At 34.1% G+C, this 16,067-nt stretch overlaps 2 protein-coding genes across 4 annotated transcripts in view; one reads left to right on the top strand and one right to left on the bottom strand.

Moving 5' to 3' along the window:
- Positions 1 to 16,067, top strand: part of fw (CUB and Sushi multiple domains furrowed) — a 75,934-nt gene that overhangs the window by 51,917 nt on the left and 7,950 nt on the right. For all 3 annotated transcript variants that reach the window (XM_076415819.1, XM_076415821.1, XM_076415820.1), the window contains exons 3-6: positions 2,308 to 2,613; positions 5,168 to 5,290; positions 9,064 to 9,195; positions 9,251 to 9,409. In XM_076415819.1, the coding sequence (XP_076271934.1) occupies positions 2,308 to 2,613; positions 5,168 to 5,290; positions 9,064 to 9,195; positions 9,251 to 9,409 (720 nt within the window). The remainder of the gene's footprint in view (positions 1 to 2,307; positions 2,614 to 5,167; positions 5,291 to 9,063; positions 9,196 to 9,250; positions 9,410 to 16,067) is intronic.
- LOC143203614 (keratocan) lies at positions 13,553 to 14,655 on the bottom strand. Its single transcript, XM_076415837.1, has one exon. The coding sequence runs from the start codon at positions 14,579 to 14,581 to the stop codon at positions 13,631 to 13,633; it is 951 nt and encodes a 316-aa protein (XP_076271952.1). The 5' UTR covers positions 14,582 to 14,655; the 3' UTR covers positions 13,553 to 13,630.

The following is a 16,067-nucleotide window of genomic DNA, read 5'->3' as shown; positions in this document are numbered from 1 at the left end:
TATTTTGGGGTGAAAGAAATGAAAATCTATGTTAAAATGCTTTAGATTTTATAGTTTTTAAGATATGGATATAAACAACAATCAACCGATTTTTTGAAAATACAGTTTTCTTTCTGTAAATTAAAAACTAAACGTTGTATACAAATTATTGTACCACCATTCGATTCAGCTTTAAATTCTTTATAATCCCTGTAATTTTCATTAACCTGTCATTATTTGAACCGAAATGACAATAGAAAACTTGAAAATGGCAAAAAATCGCAAATTTTCACGACTATATACATGGAAAAAGTGTAAAAAAAATTCACCTCTCCGATAACGATAAAACTCTGAAAATATGTTTATTTTGGGGTGAAAGAAATGAAAATCTATGTAAAAATGCTTTAGATTTTATAGTTTTTAAGATATGGATATAAACAACAATCAACCGATTTTTTGAAAATACAGTTTTCTTTCTTTAAATTAAAAACTAAACGTTGTATACAAATTATTGTACCACCATTCGATTCAGCTTTAAATTCTTTATAATCCCTGTAATTTTCATTAACCTGTCATTATTTGAACCGAAATGACAATAGAAAACTTGAAAATGGCAAAAAATCGCAAATTTTCATGACTATATACATGGAAAAAGTGCAAAAAAAATTCACCTCTCCGATAACGATAAAACTCTGAAAATATGTTTATTTTGGGGTGAAAGAAATGAAAATCTATGTTAAAATGCTTTAGATTTTATAGTTTTTAAGATATGTGATATAAACAACAATCAACCGATTTTTTGAAAATACAGTTTTCTTTCTATAAATTAAAAACTAAACGTTGTATACAAATTATTGTACCACCGTTCGATTCAACTTTAAATTCTTTATAATTCCTGTAATTTTCATTAACCTGTCATTATTTGAACCGAAATGACAATAGAAAACTTGAAAATGGCAAAAAATCGCTAATTTTCATGACTATATACATGGAAAAAGTGTAAAAAAAATTCACCTCTCCGATAACGATAAAACTCTCAAAATATGTTTATTTTGGGATGAAGGAAATGAAAATCTATGTTAAAATGCTTAAGATTTTATAGTTTTTAAGGTATGTGACATAAACAGAAATCCACTCATTTTTTGAAAATTTACTTTTCACTGCATAACTTAACAACTAAACGCCATATGAAAATAATTATACTACCATTCGATTCAACGTAAAATAATTTATAGACTCTGTAATTTTCATTATCCTATAATTATTTGAACAGAAATGACAATAGAAAACTTGAAAATGGCAAAAAATTGCAAATTTTCACGACTATATACATGGAAAAAGTGCAAAAAAAATTCACCTCTCCGATAACGATAAAACTCTCAAAATATGTTTATTTTGGGGTGAAGGAAAGGAAAATCTATGTTAAAATGCTTTAGATTTTATAGTTTTTAAGATATGGATATAAACAACAATCAACCGATTTTTTGAAAATACAGTTTTCTTTCTGTAAATTAAAAACTAAACGTTGTATACAAATTATTGTACCACCGTTCGATTCAACTTTAAATTCTTTATAATCCCTGTAATTTTCATTAACCTGTCATTATTTGAACCGAAATGACAATAGAAAACTTGAAAATGGCAAAAAATCGCTAATTTTCATGACTATATACATGGAAAAAGTGTAAAAAAAATTCACCTCTAGAAATGAAAATCTATGTTAAAATGCTTTAGATTTTATAGTTTTTAAGAAGTTTTCCTTGAATAAATTAAAAACTAAACGTTGTATACAAAATATTGTACCACCGTTCGATTCAACTTTAATTTCTTTATAATCGCTGTAATTTTCATTAACCTCTCATTATTTGAATGGAAATGACAATAGAAAACCTGAAAATGGCAAAAAAATCGCCTATTATCAGGACTATATAGATGGAAAAAATATAAAAAAATTACCTCTAGAATAACGATAGAAGTCTCAAAATTGTTTTTATTTTCTGTAATTTTCATTAACATGCAATTATTTGAACAAATAAACATGATATGGAAAAACCTCCAACATTTTTTAAACCTGAACCTCTTTTCTGTGTTGAAGATCTAAGTTTGATTATTTTTTACATTTTAGAGTTCCTTATTTATTTTTGGAAGTCGATTCAATTTTTTTGTTAAAAATATCTTTTTATTTGCATAGATATATTTTAAGTTGTCTCGACAAACTATATAATATTTACTAGCAAATATTTTTCGTCAATATTATTTTTCTTTATTAATTTTTATATATTTTTGACGGTAGATACGCCTCTCATGTATTTTATCTGTTTGTTGCAGGAGTTAACATAGCCTTCCGTAAACCAGCCAACCAATCGACCACGGTCCGTGGCGGGAGCGCCCTGAACGCCAACGACGGCGAGAAGAGCACGGAACACGACAGCAAGAAGTGTTCGGAGACGCAGAAGGAGGCCAGCCCTTGGTGGCAGGTCGACCTGCTGCGACCCTATCCAGTCAAAGTGGTCCGGGTGACGACTCGCGGCTGCTGCGGCCATCAGCCGCTGCAGGATCTCGAAATACGAGTTGGAAACAGCAGCACCGACCTCCAAAGGAACCCGCTCTGCGCCTGGTTCCCCGGTACCATCGGTGAGTGTAATTTCTGTCGGGTTTTTCGGAATCCGCTGATTGGTTAATGTTGTCGGGTCGAAATTGGCGGGTTTGATGACAATAAAAAAACAAGCGAAGCCAGTTTATTAAATAAAATTATTTAGTTGTCTTGTCTTTCAGTAATAACAGGTCAATTGAAAAGTTCCCGGCCTGACACATAAATGGCGCTACTAGAATTAAATCCATATGTTTTTTTAGTTAGCCCTAACCCTCAAAAGACGCGTGTATAAATTTGACAGCTGTCGGATCATTAGTTTGTGAATTATAGAACTTTGAGTGGAGCAACTTTTTATTGTGAAAAAAATTGATAAAAAGGAATTTCGCATGTTGATAAAATATTGCATTTTAAAGGGAAAAAATATAGTTGATGCAAAAACTTGGCTTGATGCGGAGTTTCCGGACACTATCCCAGGAAAATCACCCATCTAGGATTGGCATGCTAAGTTTAGACGTGATGAAATGAGCACCGAAGACGGTGAACGTAGTGGAAGCCGAAAAGAGGTCGTTACCGACGTAAACATTTAAAAAATCCATAAAATGATTTGGAATGACCGTAAATTGAAACTGAATGAAATAGCAGACACTCTGAAGATATCAACCGAACGTATACATCATATTATTCGCGAATATTTGGATATGAGGAAGCTCTGAGCAATGTGGGTGCCACGCGAGCTCACTTTTGACCAAAAACAACGACGAGTTGATGATTCGGAACAGTGTTTGCAGTTTGAGTGTTTTTGCGTCGATATGTGACAATGGATGAACCATGGCTCCATCATTTCACTCCGAAGTCCATTAGAGAATCATCCGAGTGGACTGCACATGATGAACCCGCTCCAAAGCGTGGGAAACGCAATGGTCGGGTGGCAAGGTTATGGCGTTTGTATTTTGGGATGCTCATGGAATAATATTTATTGACTACCTTGAAAAAGGAAAGACCAGCAATAGCGACTATTACAAAGCGTTATTGGACCGTTTGAAGGACGAAATCGCCGAAAAACGACCGCATTTGAAGAAAAAGAAAGTGCTGCTTCATCAAGAAGACAATGCACTGTGTAACAAGTCAGTGAAAACGATGGCAAAAATCCATGAATTGGGCTTCGAACTGCTTCCTCATCCATCATATTCTCCAGATTTGGCCCCCAGCGACTATTTCCTGTTCTCAGATCTCAAAAGAATGCACGCTGGGAAAGGAAGAAATTTTCGTCGAATGAAGAGGTGATCGCCCAAACTGAGGCCTATTTTGAAGCAAAGGACAAATCCTATTACAAAAATAATTTTACCAAAAAAATGTCCTATTTTTTCCTCATACGGACTGCACTTTTAATTGGGCTAGTGAATATATATATACATATATATATATATATATATATATATATATATATATATATATATATATATAACAACATATATATATATATATATATATATATATAGAACAACATTCAAACATAAATAATATTGAATCAAAAATGTACTAAAATAAATGTATAAACTATAACTTATTTTATCATTATAGTACATCTAGTATAGATATAGTATATCTAATGCATATATTATCGAAGGACTTAATCTACAATTAATTATACGGCCACAATAGTTTGTAAGTTACAGTTGTTTTATTATATTTAACTCTTCTCCAAATCACTTTAAGATTATTTTAGATATAATGGTGAATATCCCGATATGATAATTTAAATAAGTCAATTGTGCATTGTTGAACTATATTTACACACTATACATCACTATTCAGTCCACAAATTGTCGTGTTTGTCTTGTTCTCTGGCATTATCCTCTTAATTTTATTGTTTACAAAATTCCCAGAGTACCCAGTAAGACAAACATTTTAGTTTATAACCCCGAAAAGAAACCTTCACAACATTAGACCGTTATATAACTTGTTTATAATTATACCTGGTAATAAAACAGCGGTAATTATTTCGGTTAAGTCCTGATTCACATCTCACACACCAGACCAATTAATACCAACTATTTTTAGATGATTATTATTATTTTTTTTGTGTTTTGTGTAACAGGCTCAATGTTGTCATAAAGGAAATCCGTTTACGTGGATTGTTGATTTTAAGTGAGTCTTCATGGTTCTATTAATTTTATTTTTATGTTAAAAGACTTATTTAAACTCTGTTTTTAGATATTAGTTATTGTTACGTACTTGAAACCTTTGTACCTCCTTTGCTCATCAAATGCTATTATTCTAACAATTTAAAATAGCCAATCACGCGTTGCTTTAGCAGCGCTATCTACGGGTCAAACTGGTCAAAACATTTCGCCAAGATCGTCTATACAGCCGAATTTCTATTTTTTCTGTGGGTTACATATTCGGAGGCATTAGACATCATTGTATTTATCTTTAACTAGAATAAAATGAGAAGAGAAAATACGGTCTGATTTTAAAGCGAATTTATAACCTGATGGGTAAGGCAATAGGCAATTGGCGAGTTCATTGTTATTTTGGATCAACTATAGGCAATATCGCTGTCCTACTGGTTACTGATGTTGTTTTTTGTTTCAGATGAGGGCTCGACGAAAACTTTTACCTGCGCTCGGTCTTTGATCGGGCAGTATGTCTTTCTTCAGCTGGTGGGCGTGGAAGGATCACTGTCTCTTTGCGAGGTGGAGGTATTCACTACCGATGGTGGGTATATATATTTTATTTTGTTGTTTGATGATAATATAGTAATTTCTTTTGTTTTTCATTAACTTTTACTCATCTTTTTGTGAGATTATTGATTCCGAATTTGTAAATCTTTCGTGCGAAAGAAGAATTGTTAAAATTAACAACAAATATACAGAGTATCCCGTGAGAAAGTTTACATTACAAATATTAATATAACTAAAACAAAAGTAAAATTACAAATGTACTTATAGATCAAAATATGCACAGTTTCAATGGTTTTTTAATAAAATATTATCCAATATTTTCTATTCATTATTACACACTTGTTTTAAGCTCAAACAAAAACGAAAAAGAAGTACACCAAATAGTTACCTTGTACAGTGTAACAGTAATAGTAGCGGATTTGCCTCTTTACATAACTTTTTAAATGAAAATGGTCTTCATCACTAAAGGTTTCTACAAAAACCTACCAAGATTTCTCATAGAGTGACCGTAATCATATAGTTGCCTAAAATTAATCCAACTTTAGTGATGTAAATAAAAATATTCTCCAAATAAGCAACAAGCTTTCTATCTCACATACAAGAAAATAGAAAAAGGAAGTCGATAAGATCGGAAAAGTTTTGGAACTGAAAGGGTACTAAATTAACATAATATCAACGTTATATTCAAATAACAGAAGGTCCTTTGGAAGGGTGAGATATGGTTCGATGAGCATTGCCCAACCCCAACTTCCTTTAACTTCCATCAAGGATTGGTTATAAGCGTTATTTTTCACTTATTTGGGCATTAGATGAGGAAAATGATCAATCACCGATGTCTTGGTCCTATATTCAAGGTGTTATTAGACCCAATACCATAAAACTAATCATTCAAACTGCATACTTCATTATAAAAGATCTGTTGGTAATTGGTCATCAAACAGATCACGCCTTGTTAGAGTTGTATAGACAAGAAAGTCAAATTACGAATCATAACATGTTCTGTTCCAGCTCAAATCTTGAGTAAAATTCATATAACAGTACACTCGTAGCTCTCTATAGTTGAGACATCCTTCTTGCATAATCTGAAAATTGCTTGGTAGCCGGACTGAGATTGTTATCTTAGCTTACAAGATACTACCTTGGTACAAACGATCATAATGAAGATGCCATTTCTTCTGAAGTGACTCTAATTGGTCGACGATTTGTTTTTTAAGAAAACAGTGATCCCAAAAATTATGTGAGGGCTTTCTAGAGCAAAAAGAAATTTTGCAAATATTGAAATGGCCACCACAATCGCCAGACCTCGCGATTTAGTATTTTATATAATTACTAGCGACCCGCACCGGCTTCGCACGCAATGCTGATACTAAATTAAATACACTACAGAAAAAATATGAACGTTGTATATAAAAACATAGCGGCCCGTTCCGACTTTGCACGGGCATAAAATATATATGCCTATGTCACTCAATGAAAACATGATTAAAATCGATTCAGTATTTTTGGTTCATTCATTACTGCCCTTGGCTTGCACGCATTAAATTTGGAGTAAAACAATTCCTCTTCCCCTATACTTACTATGAAGATTTCCTGCTATCTTTGGAATATCTAAATTCATACAATTTTTATTACATTACACATTTTTAAACGCAAAATTTAAATTTGTAATATCTCCGAAAATATTTGTTTTATTTACATGCTGTAAGGAACCATATTGATCTATATTAATTGCACACTGTATTTAAGGTACTTAATTCGATAAGGATTAATGCCGTATTGCTTAAAATAGCTTCGTAAATTAGCCATTTTCTCACGTAAAAAGTAAACAATAAAAATGGTTAATGTGGGTTATCCCTAAAAGATAAACATATACCATCGCGGACTTTTTTGTAGACCTTTTTATGGTGTACAATACTGTAGTACATTAATTTGATCTAACTCGTAGGGTTAGGCAGCGTTTTTGCTAATTGCTAAATAAGCCTAAAAAAATAGGTTAATTTACGACATCACGTTAGAAACCTCTAAAATTAGCAATGTTGCCTTAGTATATTATGCATGTATTATACATATAAACCTTCCTCTTGAATCACTCTATCTATTGAAAAAAACCGCATCAAAATCCGTTGCGTAGTTTTAAAGATTTAAGCGCACATAGGGATATAGGGACAGAAAAGGCGACTTTGTTTTATACTATGTAGTGATAAATATCATTTAAAATTAAATACCGAAAAAACCTATGTTTCGTATAATATAACATCACCTGGCGGCATTGTTCGAGTTTCTAAAGAGGTTAAAGCATCTCGAATCACCTGCCGATACCCGAGAAGAATAATAGATGTTTTAATATTCATATATGAATTCTTGCTCATGGCTATTCGAGGTGTTTTGTCTGCGTCGACCTTGATATATTCTCCCATAACCTATATCAGATATACGAGTACGTCAATTATGATTAAAATTAGCAACGTTTTTAGAGACCTTCATAATGCAGTGTCTGTTCTCTTCTCGGGATATTATTTGAAATATTAAAACGGTTGGTGTCTGGTACTTTAGATATTATGCTTGGGAAAAAGTCCGTAGCGTTTTTATATTAAATTCAACTTTTTTTATAGTAAAAATTGGTTCATTGAAACAAATCTGTAGAATACGTTATTATATTAATGTATTGAACGGATTTCCGTTATTCTATTTTAAATATTATCGTACAGCTGCTTTCTTTTGATAACTATTCTTCATAATCGTCATATTTTTATATTTTTCTGATCTGAGCTTTTTGACCAATGTGATGTTCCCTAGAGTTAATATGTTTGACATATTTTACTGTATTGGACAGTATATTTCCCTTTATATTATTAACTTAAAGATATTCAATATTTTTTTCTCAAAAGATACTTTTTTATAGTTTGTTCACAGTTATTTTGTACATACGTCAATTAAATTTGCGACATCAAAACGTCGCAATGTTGCCGCATCAACTCTGAGTTTTAATTCAGTTTGGCTTTGACATATAACAAAATTCTATTCTAAATAAAATAATTGAACGAAAATATTATAAAATATAATTTATTTTAACATTATAGTACATCTAATAACCGCAGTTAATTATACAGCCACAATAGTTTATAGGTTAGAATTATAACCTCTTAATACTATCGCTTTCAAGAATTTTACATACGTCTGACAACCGGACGAGTTTGACAGGTTCATTCGTATACGTGTTCGAACTAATCGGACAGCATTGTGTCTCTTTTTAACTAGAATAAAATGAGAAGGAAAATAATGTGTGATTCTGAAACGAATTTACAAATTGCGTCAGGCAATACATCAAACATTTATAATAAACATTTTGTATATTACTGCTCTGATAACAATGAGAGCATATCCACTAAGATCTTAAGTTAAATTGTGAATATTTACCGATCAACCTGTACAGTCATTTGACTAAGAATGCGATGTGCTCGACCTTTTGTTTAACATGATGTTCCCTAGAGTTAATATGTATATCACATTTTACGTTATTGAACAGTACCTGTACTTTTACATTATTATTGCTTGAGGAATTGGGCATCCCTCAAATGATATAATTAGGTTTAATTGAATCAATAACTTCTTAGAACTCGTTCGTTATATATTAATAAAAGGAGTTTGAAAAATGGAGAAGAATCACCATTTTAGCTAAAAACATTTATTGATAATAGATATTTACTCGGGTTTAAAAATTCTAGTTAACGCGCCTAATAAAATCTAGTTAATTCTTGAGGATGTTTTGGAGGTTTGGTGTAAAGATTTTGTTGTTTTTGTTTCCAGAATTTTCGGTGGATAGATGCGCGCCAAAAAACGCACCCGCTGAGGCCCAAATAGCCGCTTTCGCGCGAACCTGCTACGAGTTCGGAGTCACCAAAGGCGGCTCCTTCCAGGAAGCTCGCGCTTATTGCCAGAGTGAGTATGAGTTAATCCGTACAAACCCCAGTATCATCGAACTCGTAATGTCCAGGTCACAAGGGCGACTTGGTGCACGCGATGAATCCAGGACAGACGTCCTTCATCTACGCCGAACTGGAACGCAGGAAACCCACCCTGCGCACTCAGCTAGTGTGGATCGGTGCCCAGAAGGAACCTGGACTCACCTCCAGAACCTGGAAATGGGTAAACGGTGAGCTGTTTTGATTTTATTTAATGTGGTGGGAAAGATGATTCTATTGTATTTATTCATTCTTAACAATATTATGTATTTCCTGCATTTTCTTGTATTATGTTATTCCTGCAGGAAACAAAGGTTTTCAAGAAAAACAAACACTTGCTGATGTTATGAATTATGATGTGTCACAGATCAATTGAAAAGTCCCCGACCTGACACATAGATGGCGCTACTAGAATTAAATCCATATGTTTTTTAGTTAGCCCTAACCCTCAAAAGATACGTTATGCTTATATTTCGTTAAGATTGAAAAATTATATCGGCTAAATAGCGACCGCAATTCGCTATGCAACTCTCGGCTCTTTTTAATGCATTTTTCATGACATCCTGCCACATCTGAGGATGAATTTCTTCGATTTCGTGACGAATATTGTCTTTAAGATCTTGAATCGTTTTGGAATTATTCACATACATTTTTAATTTAAACAAAACCCATAAGAAAAAATCTGATGCTTTCAAATCTGGAGATCTGGCTGGCCATGCTAAATCGCCACTTAGCGAAATTAGTCTTCGTGGAAAAACGTCATTCAATAATTGAATTGTTGAACGAGCTGTATGTGCTGTGGCTCCATCTTACCGAAACTACATGCCCTCTAGTCCCTGCTCTTTCATTTCAGGCACAAAACATTTTCGAACCATGTCTTGGTACCGTTCAGCAGTAACAATAACTGCAATACCTTGGACATTTTCAAAAGAATAGGGACCAATGATGTTTCCAGCATGAATACCACACCATATAATTGTTTTTAGTGGATGCAATGATGTTTCATGAATTTGTTGAGGATTCTGTGTTTCTCAAAACCGATTGTACTGTTTATTGACTTATCAATTTCTGAAATATCTTCAATTTCACCAGACAGCCTTCAGACACTATTTCTGCTCGTTCTTGCAGCGTGTATTTATCCCTAATAAAACTTGGACGTCCACATAACACAATGGTTAAAACGAAACAACCAAGATGGCGCGTAATCGAAATGGTAGCGGGACTTTTGCTTTTTTTTTGGGAATATAGTCAGAGAGAAGCATTTTAAAATAACAGAAACATAAAAAACATTTATTTATAAATTATATCCATAATTTCAGATTAATTATTAAGTTCAATTAACAATATATACTATACCATTCGACACCCTACATAACTTTTTTTTGTACTATAACTTAACATTTCTTTCTCTTTTAATAGAATATATTTTTAGTAATATTTAATTTGCAGTTACTTGTTTCTCATTATTTCTTTCTCAGTAGCAATCACAATCAGTTAGCTTCGGCTTTTTTTTTCATTGAAATATGTTAAATTTAATTACCAACAATCTTCATTATTTTATGCAGATAGCTTTCTCACCAGCTGATGACACAATGGTGAAAGTTTGGCATTGTTCAGTTATATTCGACTTTATAATAAAATTAATAAATATTAATTATAAATTATTATTACTAAGTGTATACTATTTAAAAAAAAATGTGTTTCTAATATATATTTACCGTGAAAAAAAATGTCTAAGTATAAATTAATGCAGTATTCTTGGAATAATGTTTTTGAACTAACGCCTATTGTTGGTCCTCTTTTAACTACTGTCAATGCCACAAAAGTCACTATATCAACATATGCAGACGACATAGCAATCTTACCATCTTACTAAGATCCGTTTAGAGGATCCTCCAAAAATGCTTTGATAAACCACAGTTTAAGAGGTCAATTGAAAACTCCACGACCTGACACATAGATGGCGCTACTAGAATTAAATCCATATGTTTTTTAGTTAGCCCTAACCCTCAAAATATACGTGTATAAATTTGGCAGCTGTCGGATCATTAATTTGTGAATTATAGCATTTTGTGGGAACCAACTTTGATAAAATAATTTCGCGTGTTGATAAAATATTGCTTTTTGAAGGGAAAAATAATAGTTGAAACAAAAACTTGGCTTGATGCCGAGTTTCCGGACCCTGCCCCAGGAAAGTCAACCATCAAGGATTGGTATACTAAGTTTAGACTTGGTGAAATGAGCACTGAAGACGGTAAACGCAGTGAACACCTAAAAGAGGTTGTTACCGACGAAAATATTTAAAAAATCCATAAAATGATTTTGAATGGCCGTAAATTAAATTTGAATGAAATAGTAGACACCCTAAAGATATCAACTGAACGTGTACATCATATAATTCACGAATATTTGGGTATGGGAAATCTCTGTGCAAAGTGGGTGCCGCACGATCTCACTTTTGACCAAAAACAACGACGAGTTGATGATTCGGAGCAGTGTTTGAAGATGATCAAGCATAATAAACCCGAGTTTTTGCGTCGATATGTGACATTTGATGAAAGATGGCTCCATCATTTCACTATGAAGTCCAATGGACAATCATCCGAATGGACGACACACTATGAACCCGCTCCAAAACATGGGAAAACGCAACAGTCGGCTGACAAGTCTCTGGCGCCTGTATTTTGGGGTGCGCATTGAATAATTTTTATTGACTACCTTGAAAAAGGAAGGGCTATCGATAGCGATTATTACATAGCATTATTGGACCGTTTGAAGGACGAAATCGCCGAAAAAACGGCCGCATTTGAAGAAAAAGAAAGTGGTGCATCACCAAGATAATGCACCGTGTTACAAGTCAGTGCTTCTCCATCCACTGTATTCTCCAGATCTTGCCCCCAGCGGCTATTTCCTGTACTCAGATCTCAAAAGAATGCTCGCTGGGAAGAAATTTTAAGAGAAATCGTACTAAAAAAATGGTATCGAAAAGTTGGAGGGTCGCTATAATCAGTGTATCACCCTTGAAGGGCATTGTATTGAATAAAAAAACTAATTTTTGAAAAAAAAATGTGTTACTATAGCAGGTTGGGGACTTTTCAATTAACTTGTTATACCAATCTTTCTATCCTAAATAATTATTACCATCCTTGGTATCGTCTGGAAACTTTTCTCTTGATCTTGAATAGCATCACCTCCAAGTTCTCAGAATAATAACTGTCCGAAAAGTGCTTCAAGTTCCCCAGCACTTGGAAAATGGCCCAAATCATTATGATTCTCAAAGCAGGATAAAGGTTAGAAGATGTTTCCTCCTATCGTCCTATAAGCCTGTTACCAATGTCTTTAATCTGTAATCTCCAACTTCATCTCAACAAAATTAAGATGTGACTGAAAGATGGAATTTCAGTGAGAATTAGACAAAATCTACTCACGTAACGTTTATACTGCATAGACTAATTGAAGTGATCTTCTACATGTCATTGTATAACATATATCCCATCAAATACTTATTGTTCTTTGGGCAGATTGTGTATTATTAAAATAATAATAATTAAGATCAGAAAAATAACATTATTAAGAAAATGATACCAATTGAACAATGGAAATTATAAAACAAACAAGAAATATTTTATTATATATTTTTTATGATATAAAATGTATGATATGATGTAAGGCCTCCTTGAATTCCTTGACATCCAAGGCCAAATTGTGAATCTTCTTGATGTTGTTATGGCTCATATCCAGAGTGAGGATATTCTCTTTAATGGTCGCGTCTTTATTAGCCGTCTTCAGTTGCCGTCGTTGAGTTTCTCCAGGTAGTTGTGTCGGAGCGAAATTAGATGGAGTTTTGGGCAGTTGGATAAGTGAACCTCGTACTTTGTGATCTTGTTGTTATCCAGGATGATGGCGGAAAGGTTTTTCGAGTTCTCGAAGGCTTCGAATTTGATAGTCTGGATGTTGTTACTGGATAGATTCAGGTGGACCACTGTGAAATTGATAGTGCATTCCAATGTGCTCACTAAGTAGCTCAATATTTGACGTGATAGTGAAATGTGTAGATTAAAACATGGAGAACGATATGATTATAGGATTTATATAGACTTTAGAATATCATTTAGAATAGGACTAGCTAATTAAGATAATATTTTACACAGCTCATTTGTTATACAATGGTCTACATGCCATTGTATAACATAAATCTCATAATATACTTATCGCCCATTGGCTATATTGTGGAATGCTAAGAATAATAATAAAAAGACGTTTTCAGAAAAATAATATTATTGAGAAAATATATTGATACCAACTTAACAATGGAATAAATAAAACAAACAACAAATATTTTACTATATATTTTTTATGATATAAAATGTATGATATATATTAACTTAACAATACACGGATTATTGGGAATATTAATTGTCGCACTCTTTCTCCGGCAGGGTGATGTGTATATTCTTCACCAAGGGAGACATCTTCTGGAACTCGATGTTCTTCCTCACTTTTTTCCTGAGATCGTGGAGACAGCTGCAGTTCAACGGGTTCCCGCTCAAGTTCAGCAACTTGATCTTGCTGAGGCCGTTCTCCATGAACTCCTTGGGCAGACATTGGACCTTGTTGTTGGACAGGTCCACCTTGTCCGCCTTCACCAGCTTAATGAGCACCATCGCGTTCTCCAGTGCGTTGTCGTTCAAGAATACCTCTTTGAACTCTTTGACATCGAAGGCCAGCTTGTGGATCTTCTTGATGTTGTTGTGGCTCATGTCCAGGGTGAGGATATTGTCTTTGATGGCCGTGAAGATGCCTTCGTCGAGTTCCGCCAGGTCGTTGTGTCGGAACGATATTAGATGCAGTTTCGGACAATTGGCTAGACGAATCTCGTACTTTTGGATACCGTTGTTGTCCAAGACGATTGTGGACAGGTTCGTCATGTTATCGAAGGCTCCAGGTTCGACGGTCCGGATCTGGTTACCGGATAGGTTCAGGTGGACCACGGCGAGATTGTTGAAGAGCAACTCGGGTATCACGTAGAACTCGTTGTTTGTGATGGTGAGGTTCTCCAGGGACCTGGGTAGGTTCTTGAAGGCGCCGGGTTTGATCTCCATGATCCCCAGTCTGTCCAGCGTCAGGACCTTCAGCTCGGGGATGAACTCCAGGTCCAGGTAATGGAGGACGTCCACGGTGGTGTTCAGTTCGACTTTATCGGTGTTCTCCAGGCCCTCGGTGATCTCGGATCGGGCTCGGTACACGAGGGGAAGCGAGGCGTTGTCGTACCACACCAGGTCGAACTCGCACACTTTCGACTCGATGGCGTGGACGATGGCCAGGCAAGCGAACCAGGCGCAGAACGCGAACACTTTCGACATGGTCGTCGTCGAGATTGAATTGTCACTGAGAGAAAACGGCTTTGCCCGTACGAAAGGCGGCGTTGAATTAAGAAATTGCAGGATGAAGGCACTTGCTTTTAAATAGTCCTGTTTATATTGTTATAATTTAACAATTTAACTAATAAGTCATGCGGAGAATGGTCCATGCCGTGGATGAAATAACGAGTTCATTAGAAATCTTCATTTAACATGTTTCTAGAGAGGCTTCACGCATTTTTTAAGGGGGTATGCTAGTCTAGAGGAATTTATTTTATTTATTTTTCCCGTGATATACGAGGGGCGTCAAATATAAACGGTGATTTTGTAAAATAAATTTATTGATCTATGGCATACACAAACTAAATATATAGTCTGTTCAAAGTTTATTTGTATATGCGTCATCGAAATTTGTTACCGCATCAACTCTGAGTTTTAGTTCACTTTGGCTTTACCTACATACAACAAAATTCTAATCTAAATAAAATGATAAAATAAAAATGTTATAAAATATAATATATTGCTACGTTATAGTATATCTAAAACATATATTATCGAAGGAATAAAAACTACAATTAAGAACACAGGTATAATAGTTCGTAGGTTAGAGTTGTTTTATTATATTTACATTGAACTCTTTTCTACAGCACCCATGAGGTAGTGTTCTAGGCACATATTTTTAAGTAGTGGTACCCCCTGGAGACCTAATCCGCCAAATTAACAATATATATCAAAATCGTGTATTTTACTTTCATTCAAGAGCATATTTACCTTCTAACGTTTACTTCTTGTTTCCTTCGATAGTGTGTTTACTTGTCATGTCATCTTGGTACCACTCTATTTTTATTTCTTGTGCTACTACCTGTGTACACCTAGTGCTCATATTTAATTTTGAACAATTACAATCATATCTGTGAACACAAATCTTTCAAGCCCTACAATACCATTTTCTACGGTTATATTCTGTTAATTGTGTGCATACATTTAGTTGTTTCCACTCTCATCACTATGTCTCAGGAATTTACAGCATTATCACATATCCCGAAAGTTTCCTTTAGTCATTTTCACTTTCCGAATCACTGTCCAAGTCAATCACTAAACTGTTAATTTCCAATGTGTCTAAAACATGTTCACGATCCACCATTTATCAATTACTTCCTCTGTATGTGTTATCGAGTTCATCTAAACCAATGGTGTTATGGTCGACAATGCTTCCTTCCACATATCCAAACAGTTTTTGATGCAATATCCTTCTCGACCAGCATGTCTATTATAATAAGTCTTTGCTACTCCTCATATGAACTCAATTGGATTGAATATACAGTGATAGCGAGGAAGTTATGTGACCATGTTGTTCGGCCATCTGATATACTGTATATCTTTTTTCAGGCTTATTTCTAAATAAAAGTAAATTGCAAAAATAGCAATGAAACATTTCATTTATATTTACCTAGTAACAAGTGGAAATAGTTCAGTTTTTATCATCTCT

This window comes from Rhynchophorus ferrugineus, unplaced genomic scaffold (genome assembly GCF_030347505.1).
Source record: "Rhynchophorus ferrugineus isolate W39M unplaced genomic scaffold, kcgeb_rfMv2 rfM10, whole genome shotgun sequence".
Lineage (NCBI taxonomy): Eukaryota > Metazoa > Arthropoda > Insecta > Coleoptera > Curculionidae > Rhynchophorus > Rhynchophorus ferrugineus.
Note: the sequence above shows the minus strand (reverse complement) of the source record. Positions and strands in the feature narration are given on the sequence as shown.

Excerpts from the sequence above, each read along its gene's own strand:
- LOC143203614 (XM_076415837.1), bottom strand. The coding sequence starts at position 14,581 with ATGTCGAAAGTGTTCGCGTTCTGCGCCTGGTTCGCTTGCCTGGCCATC.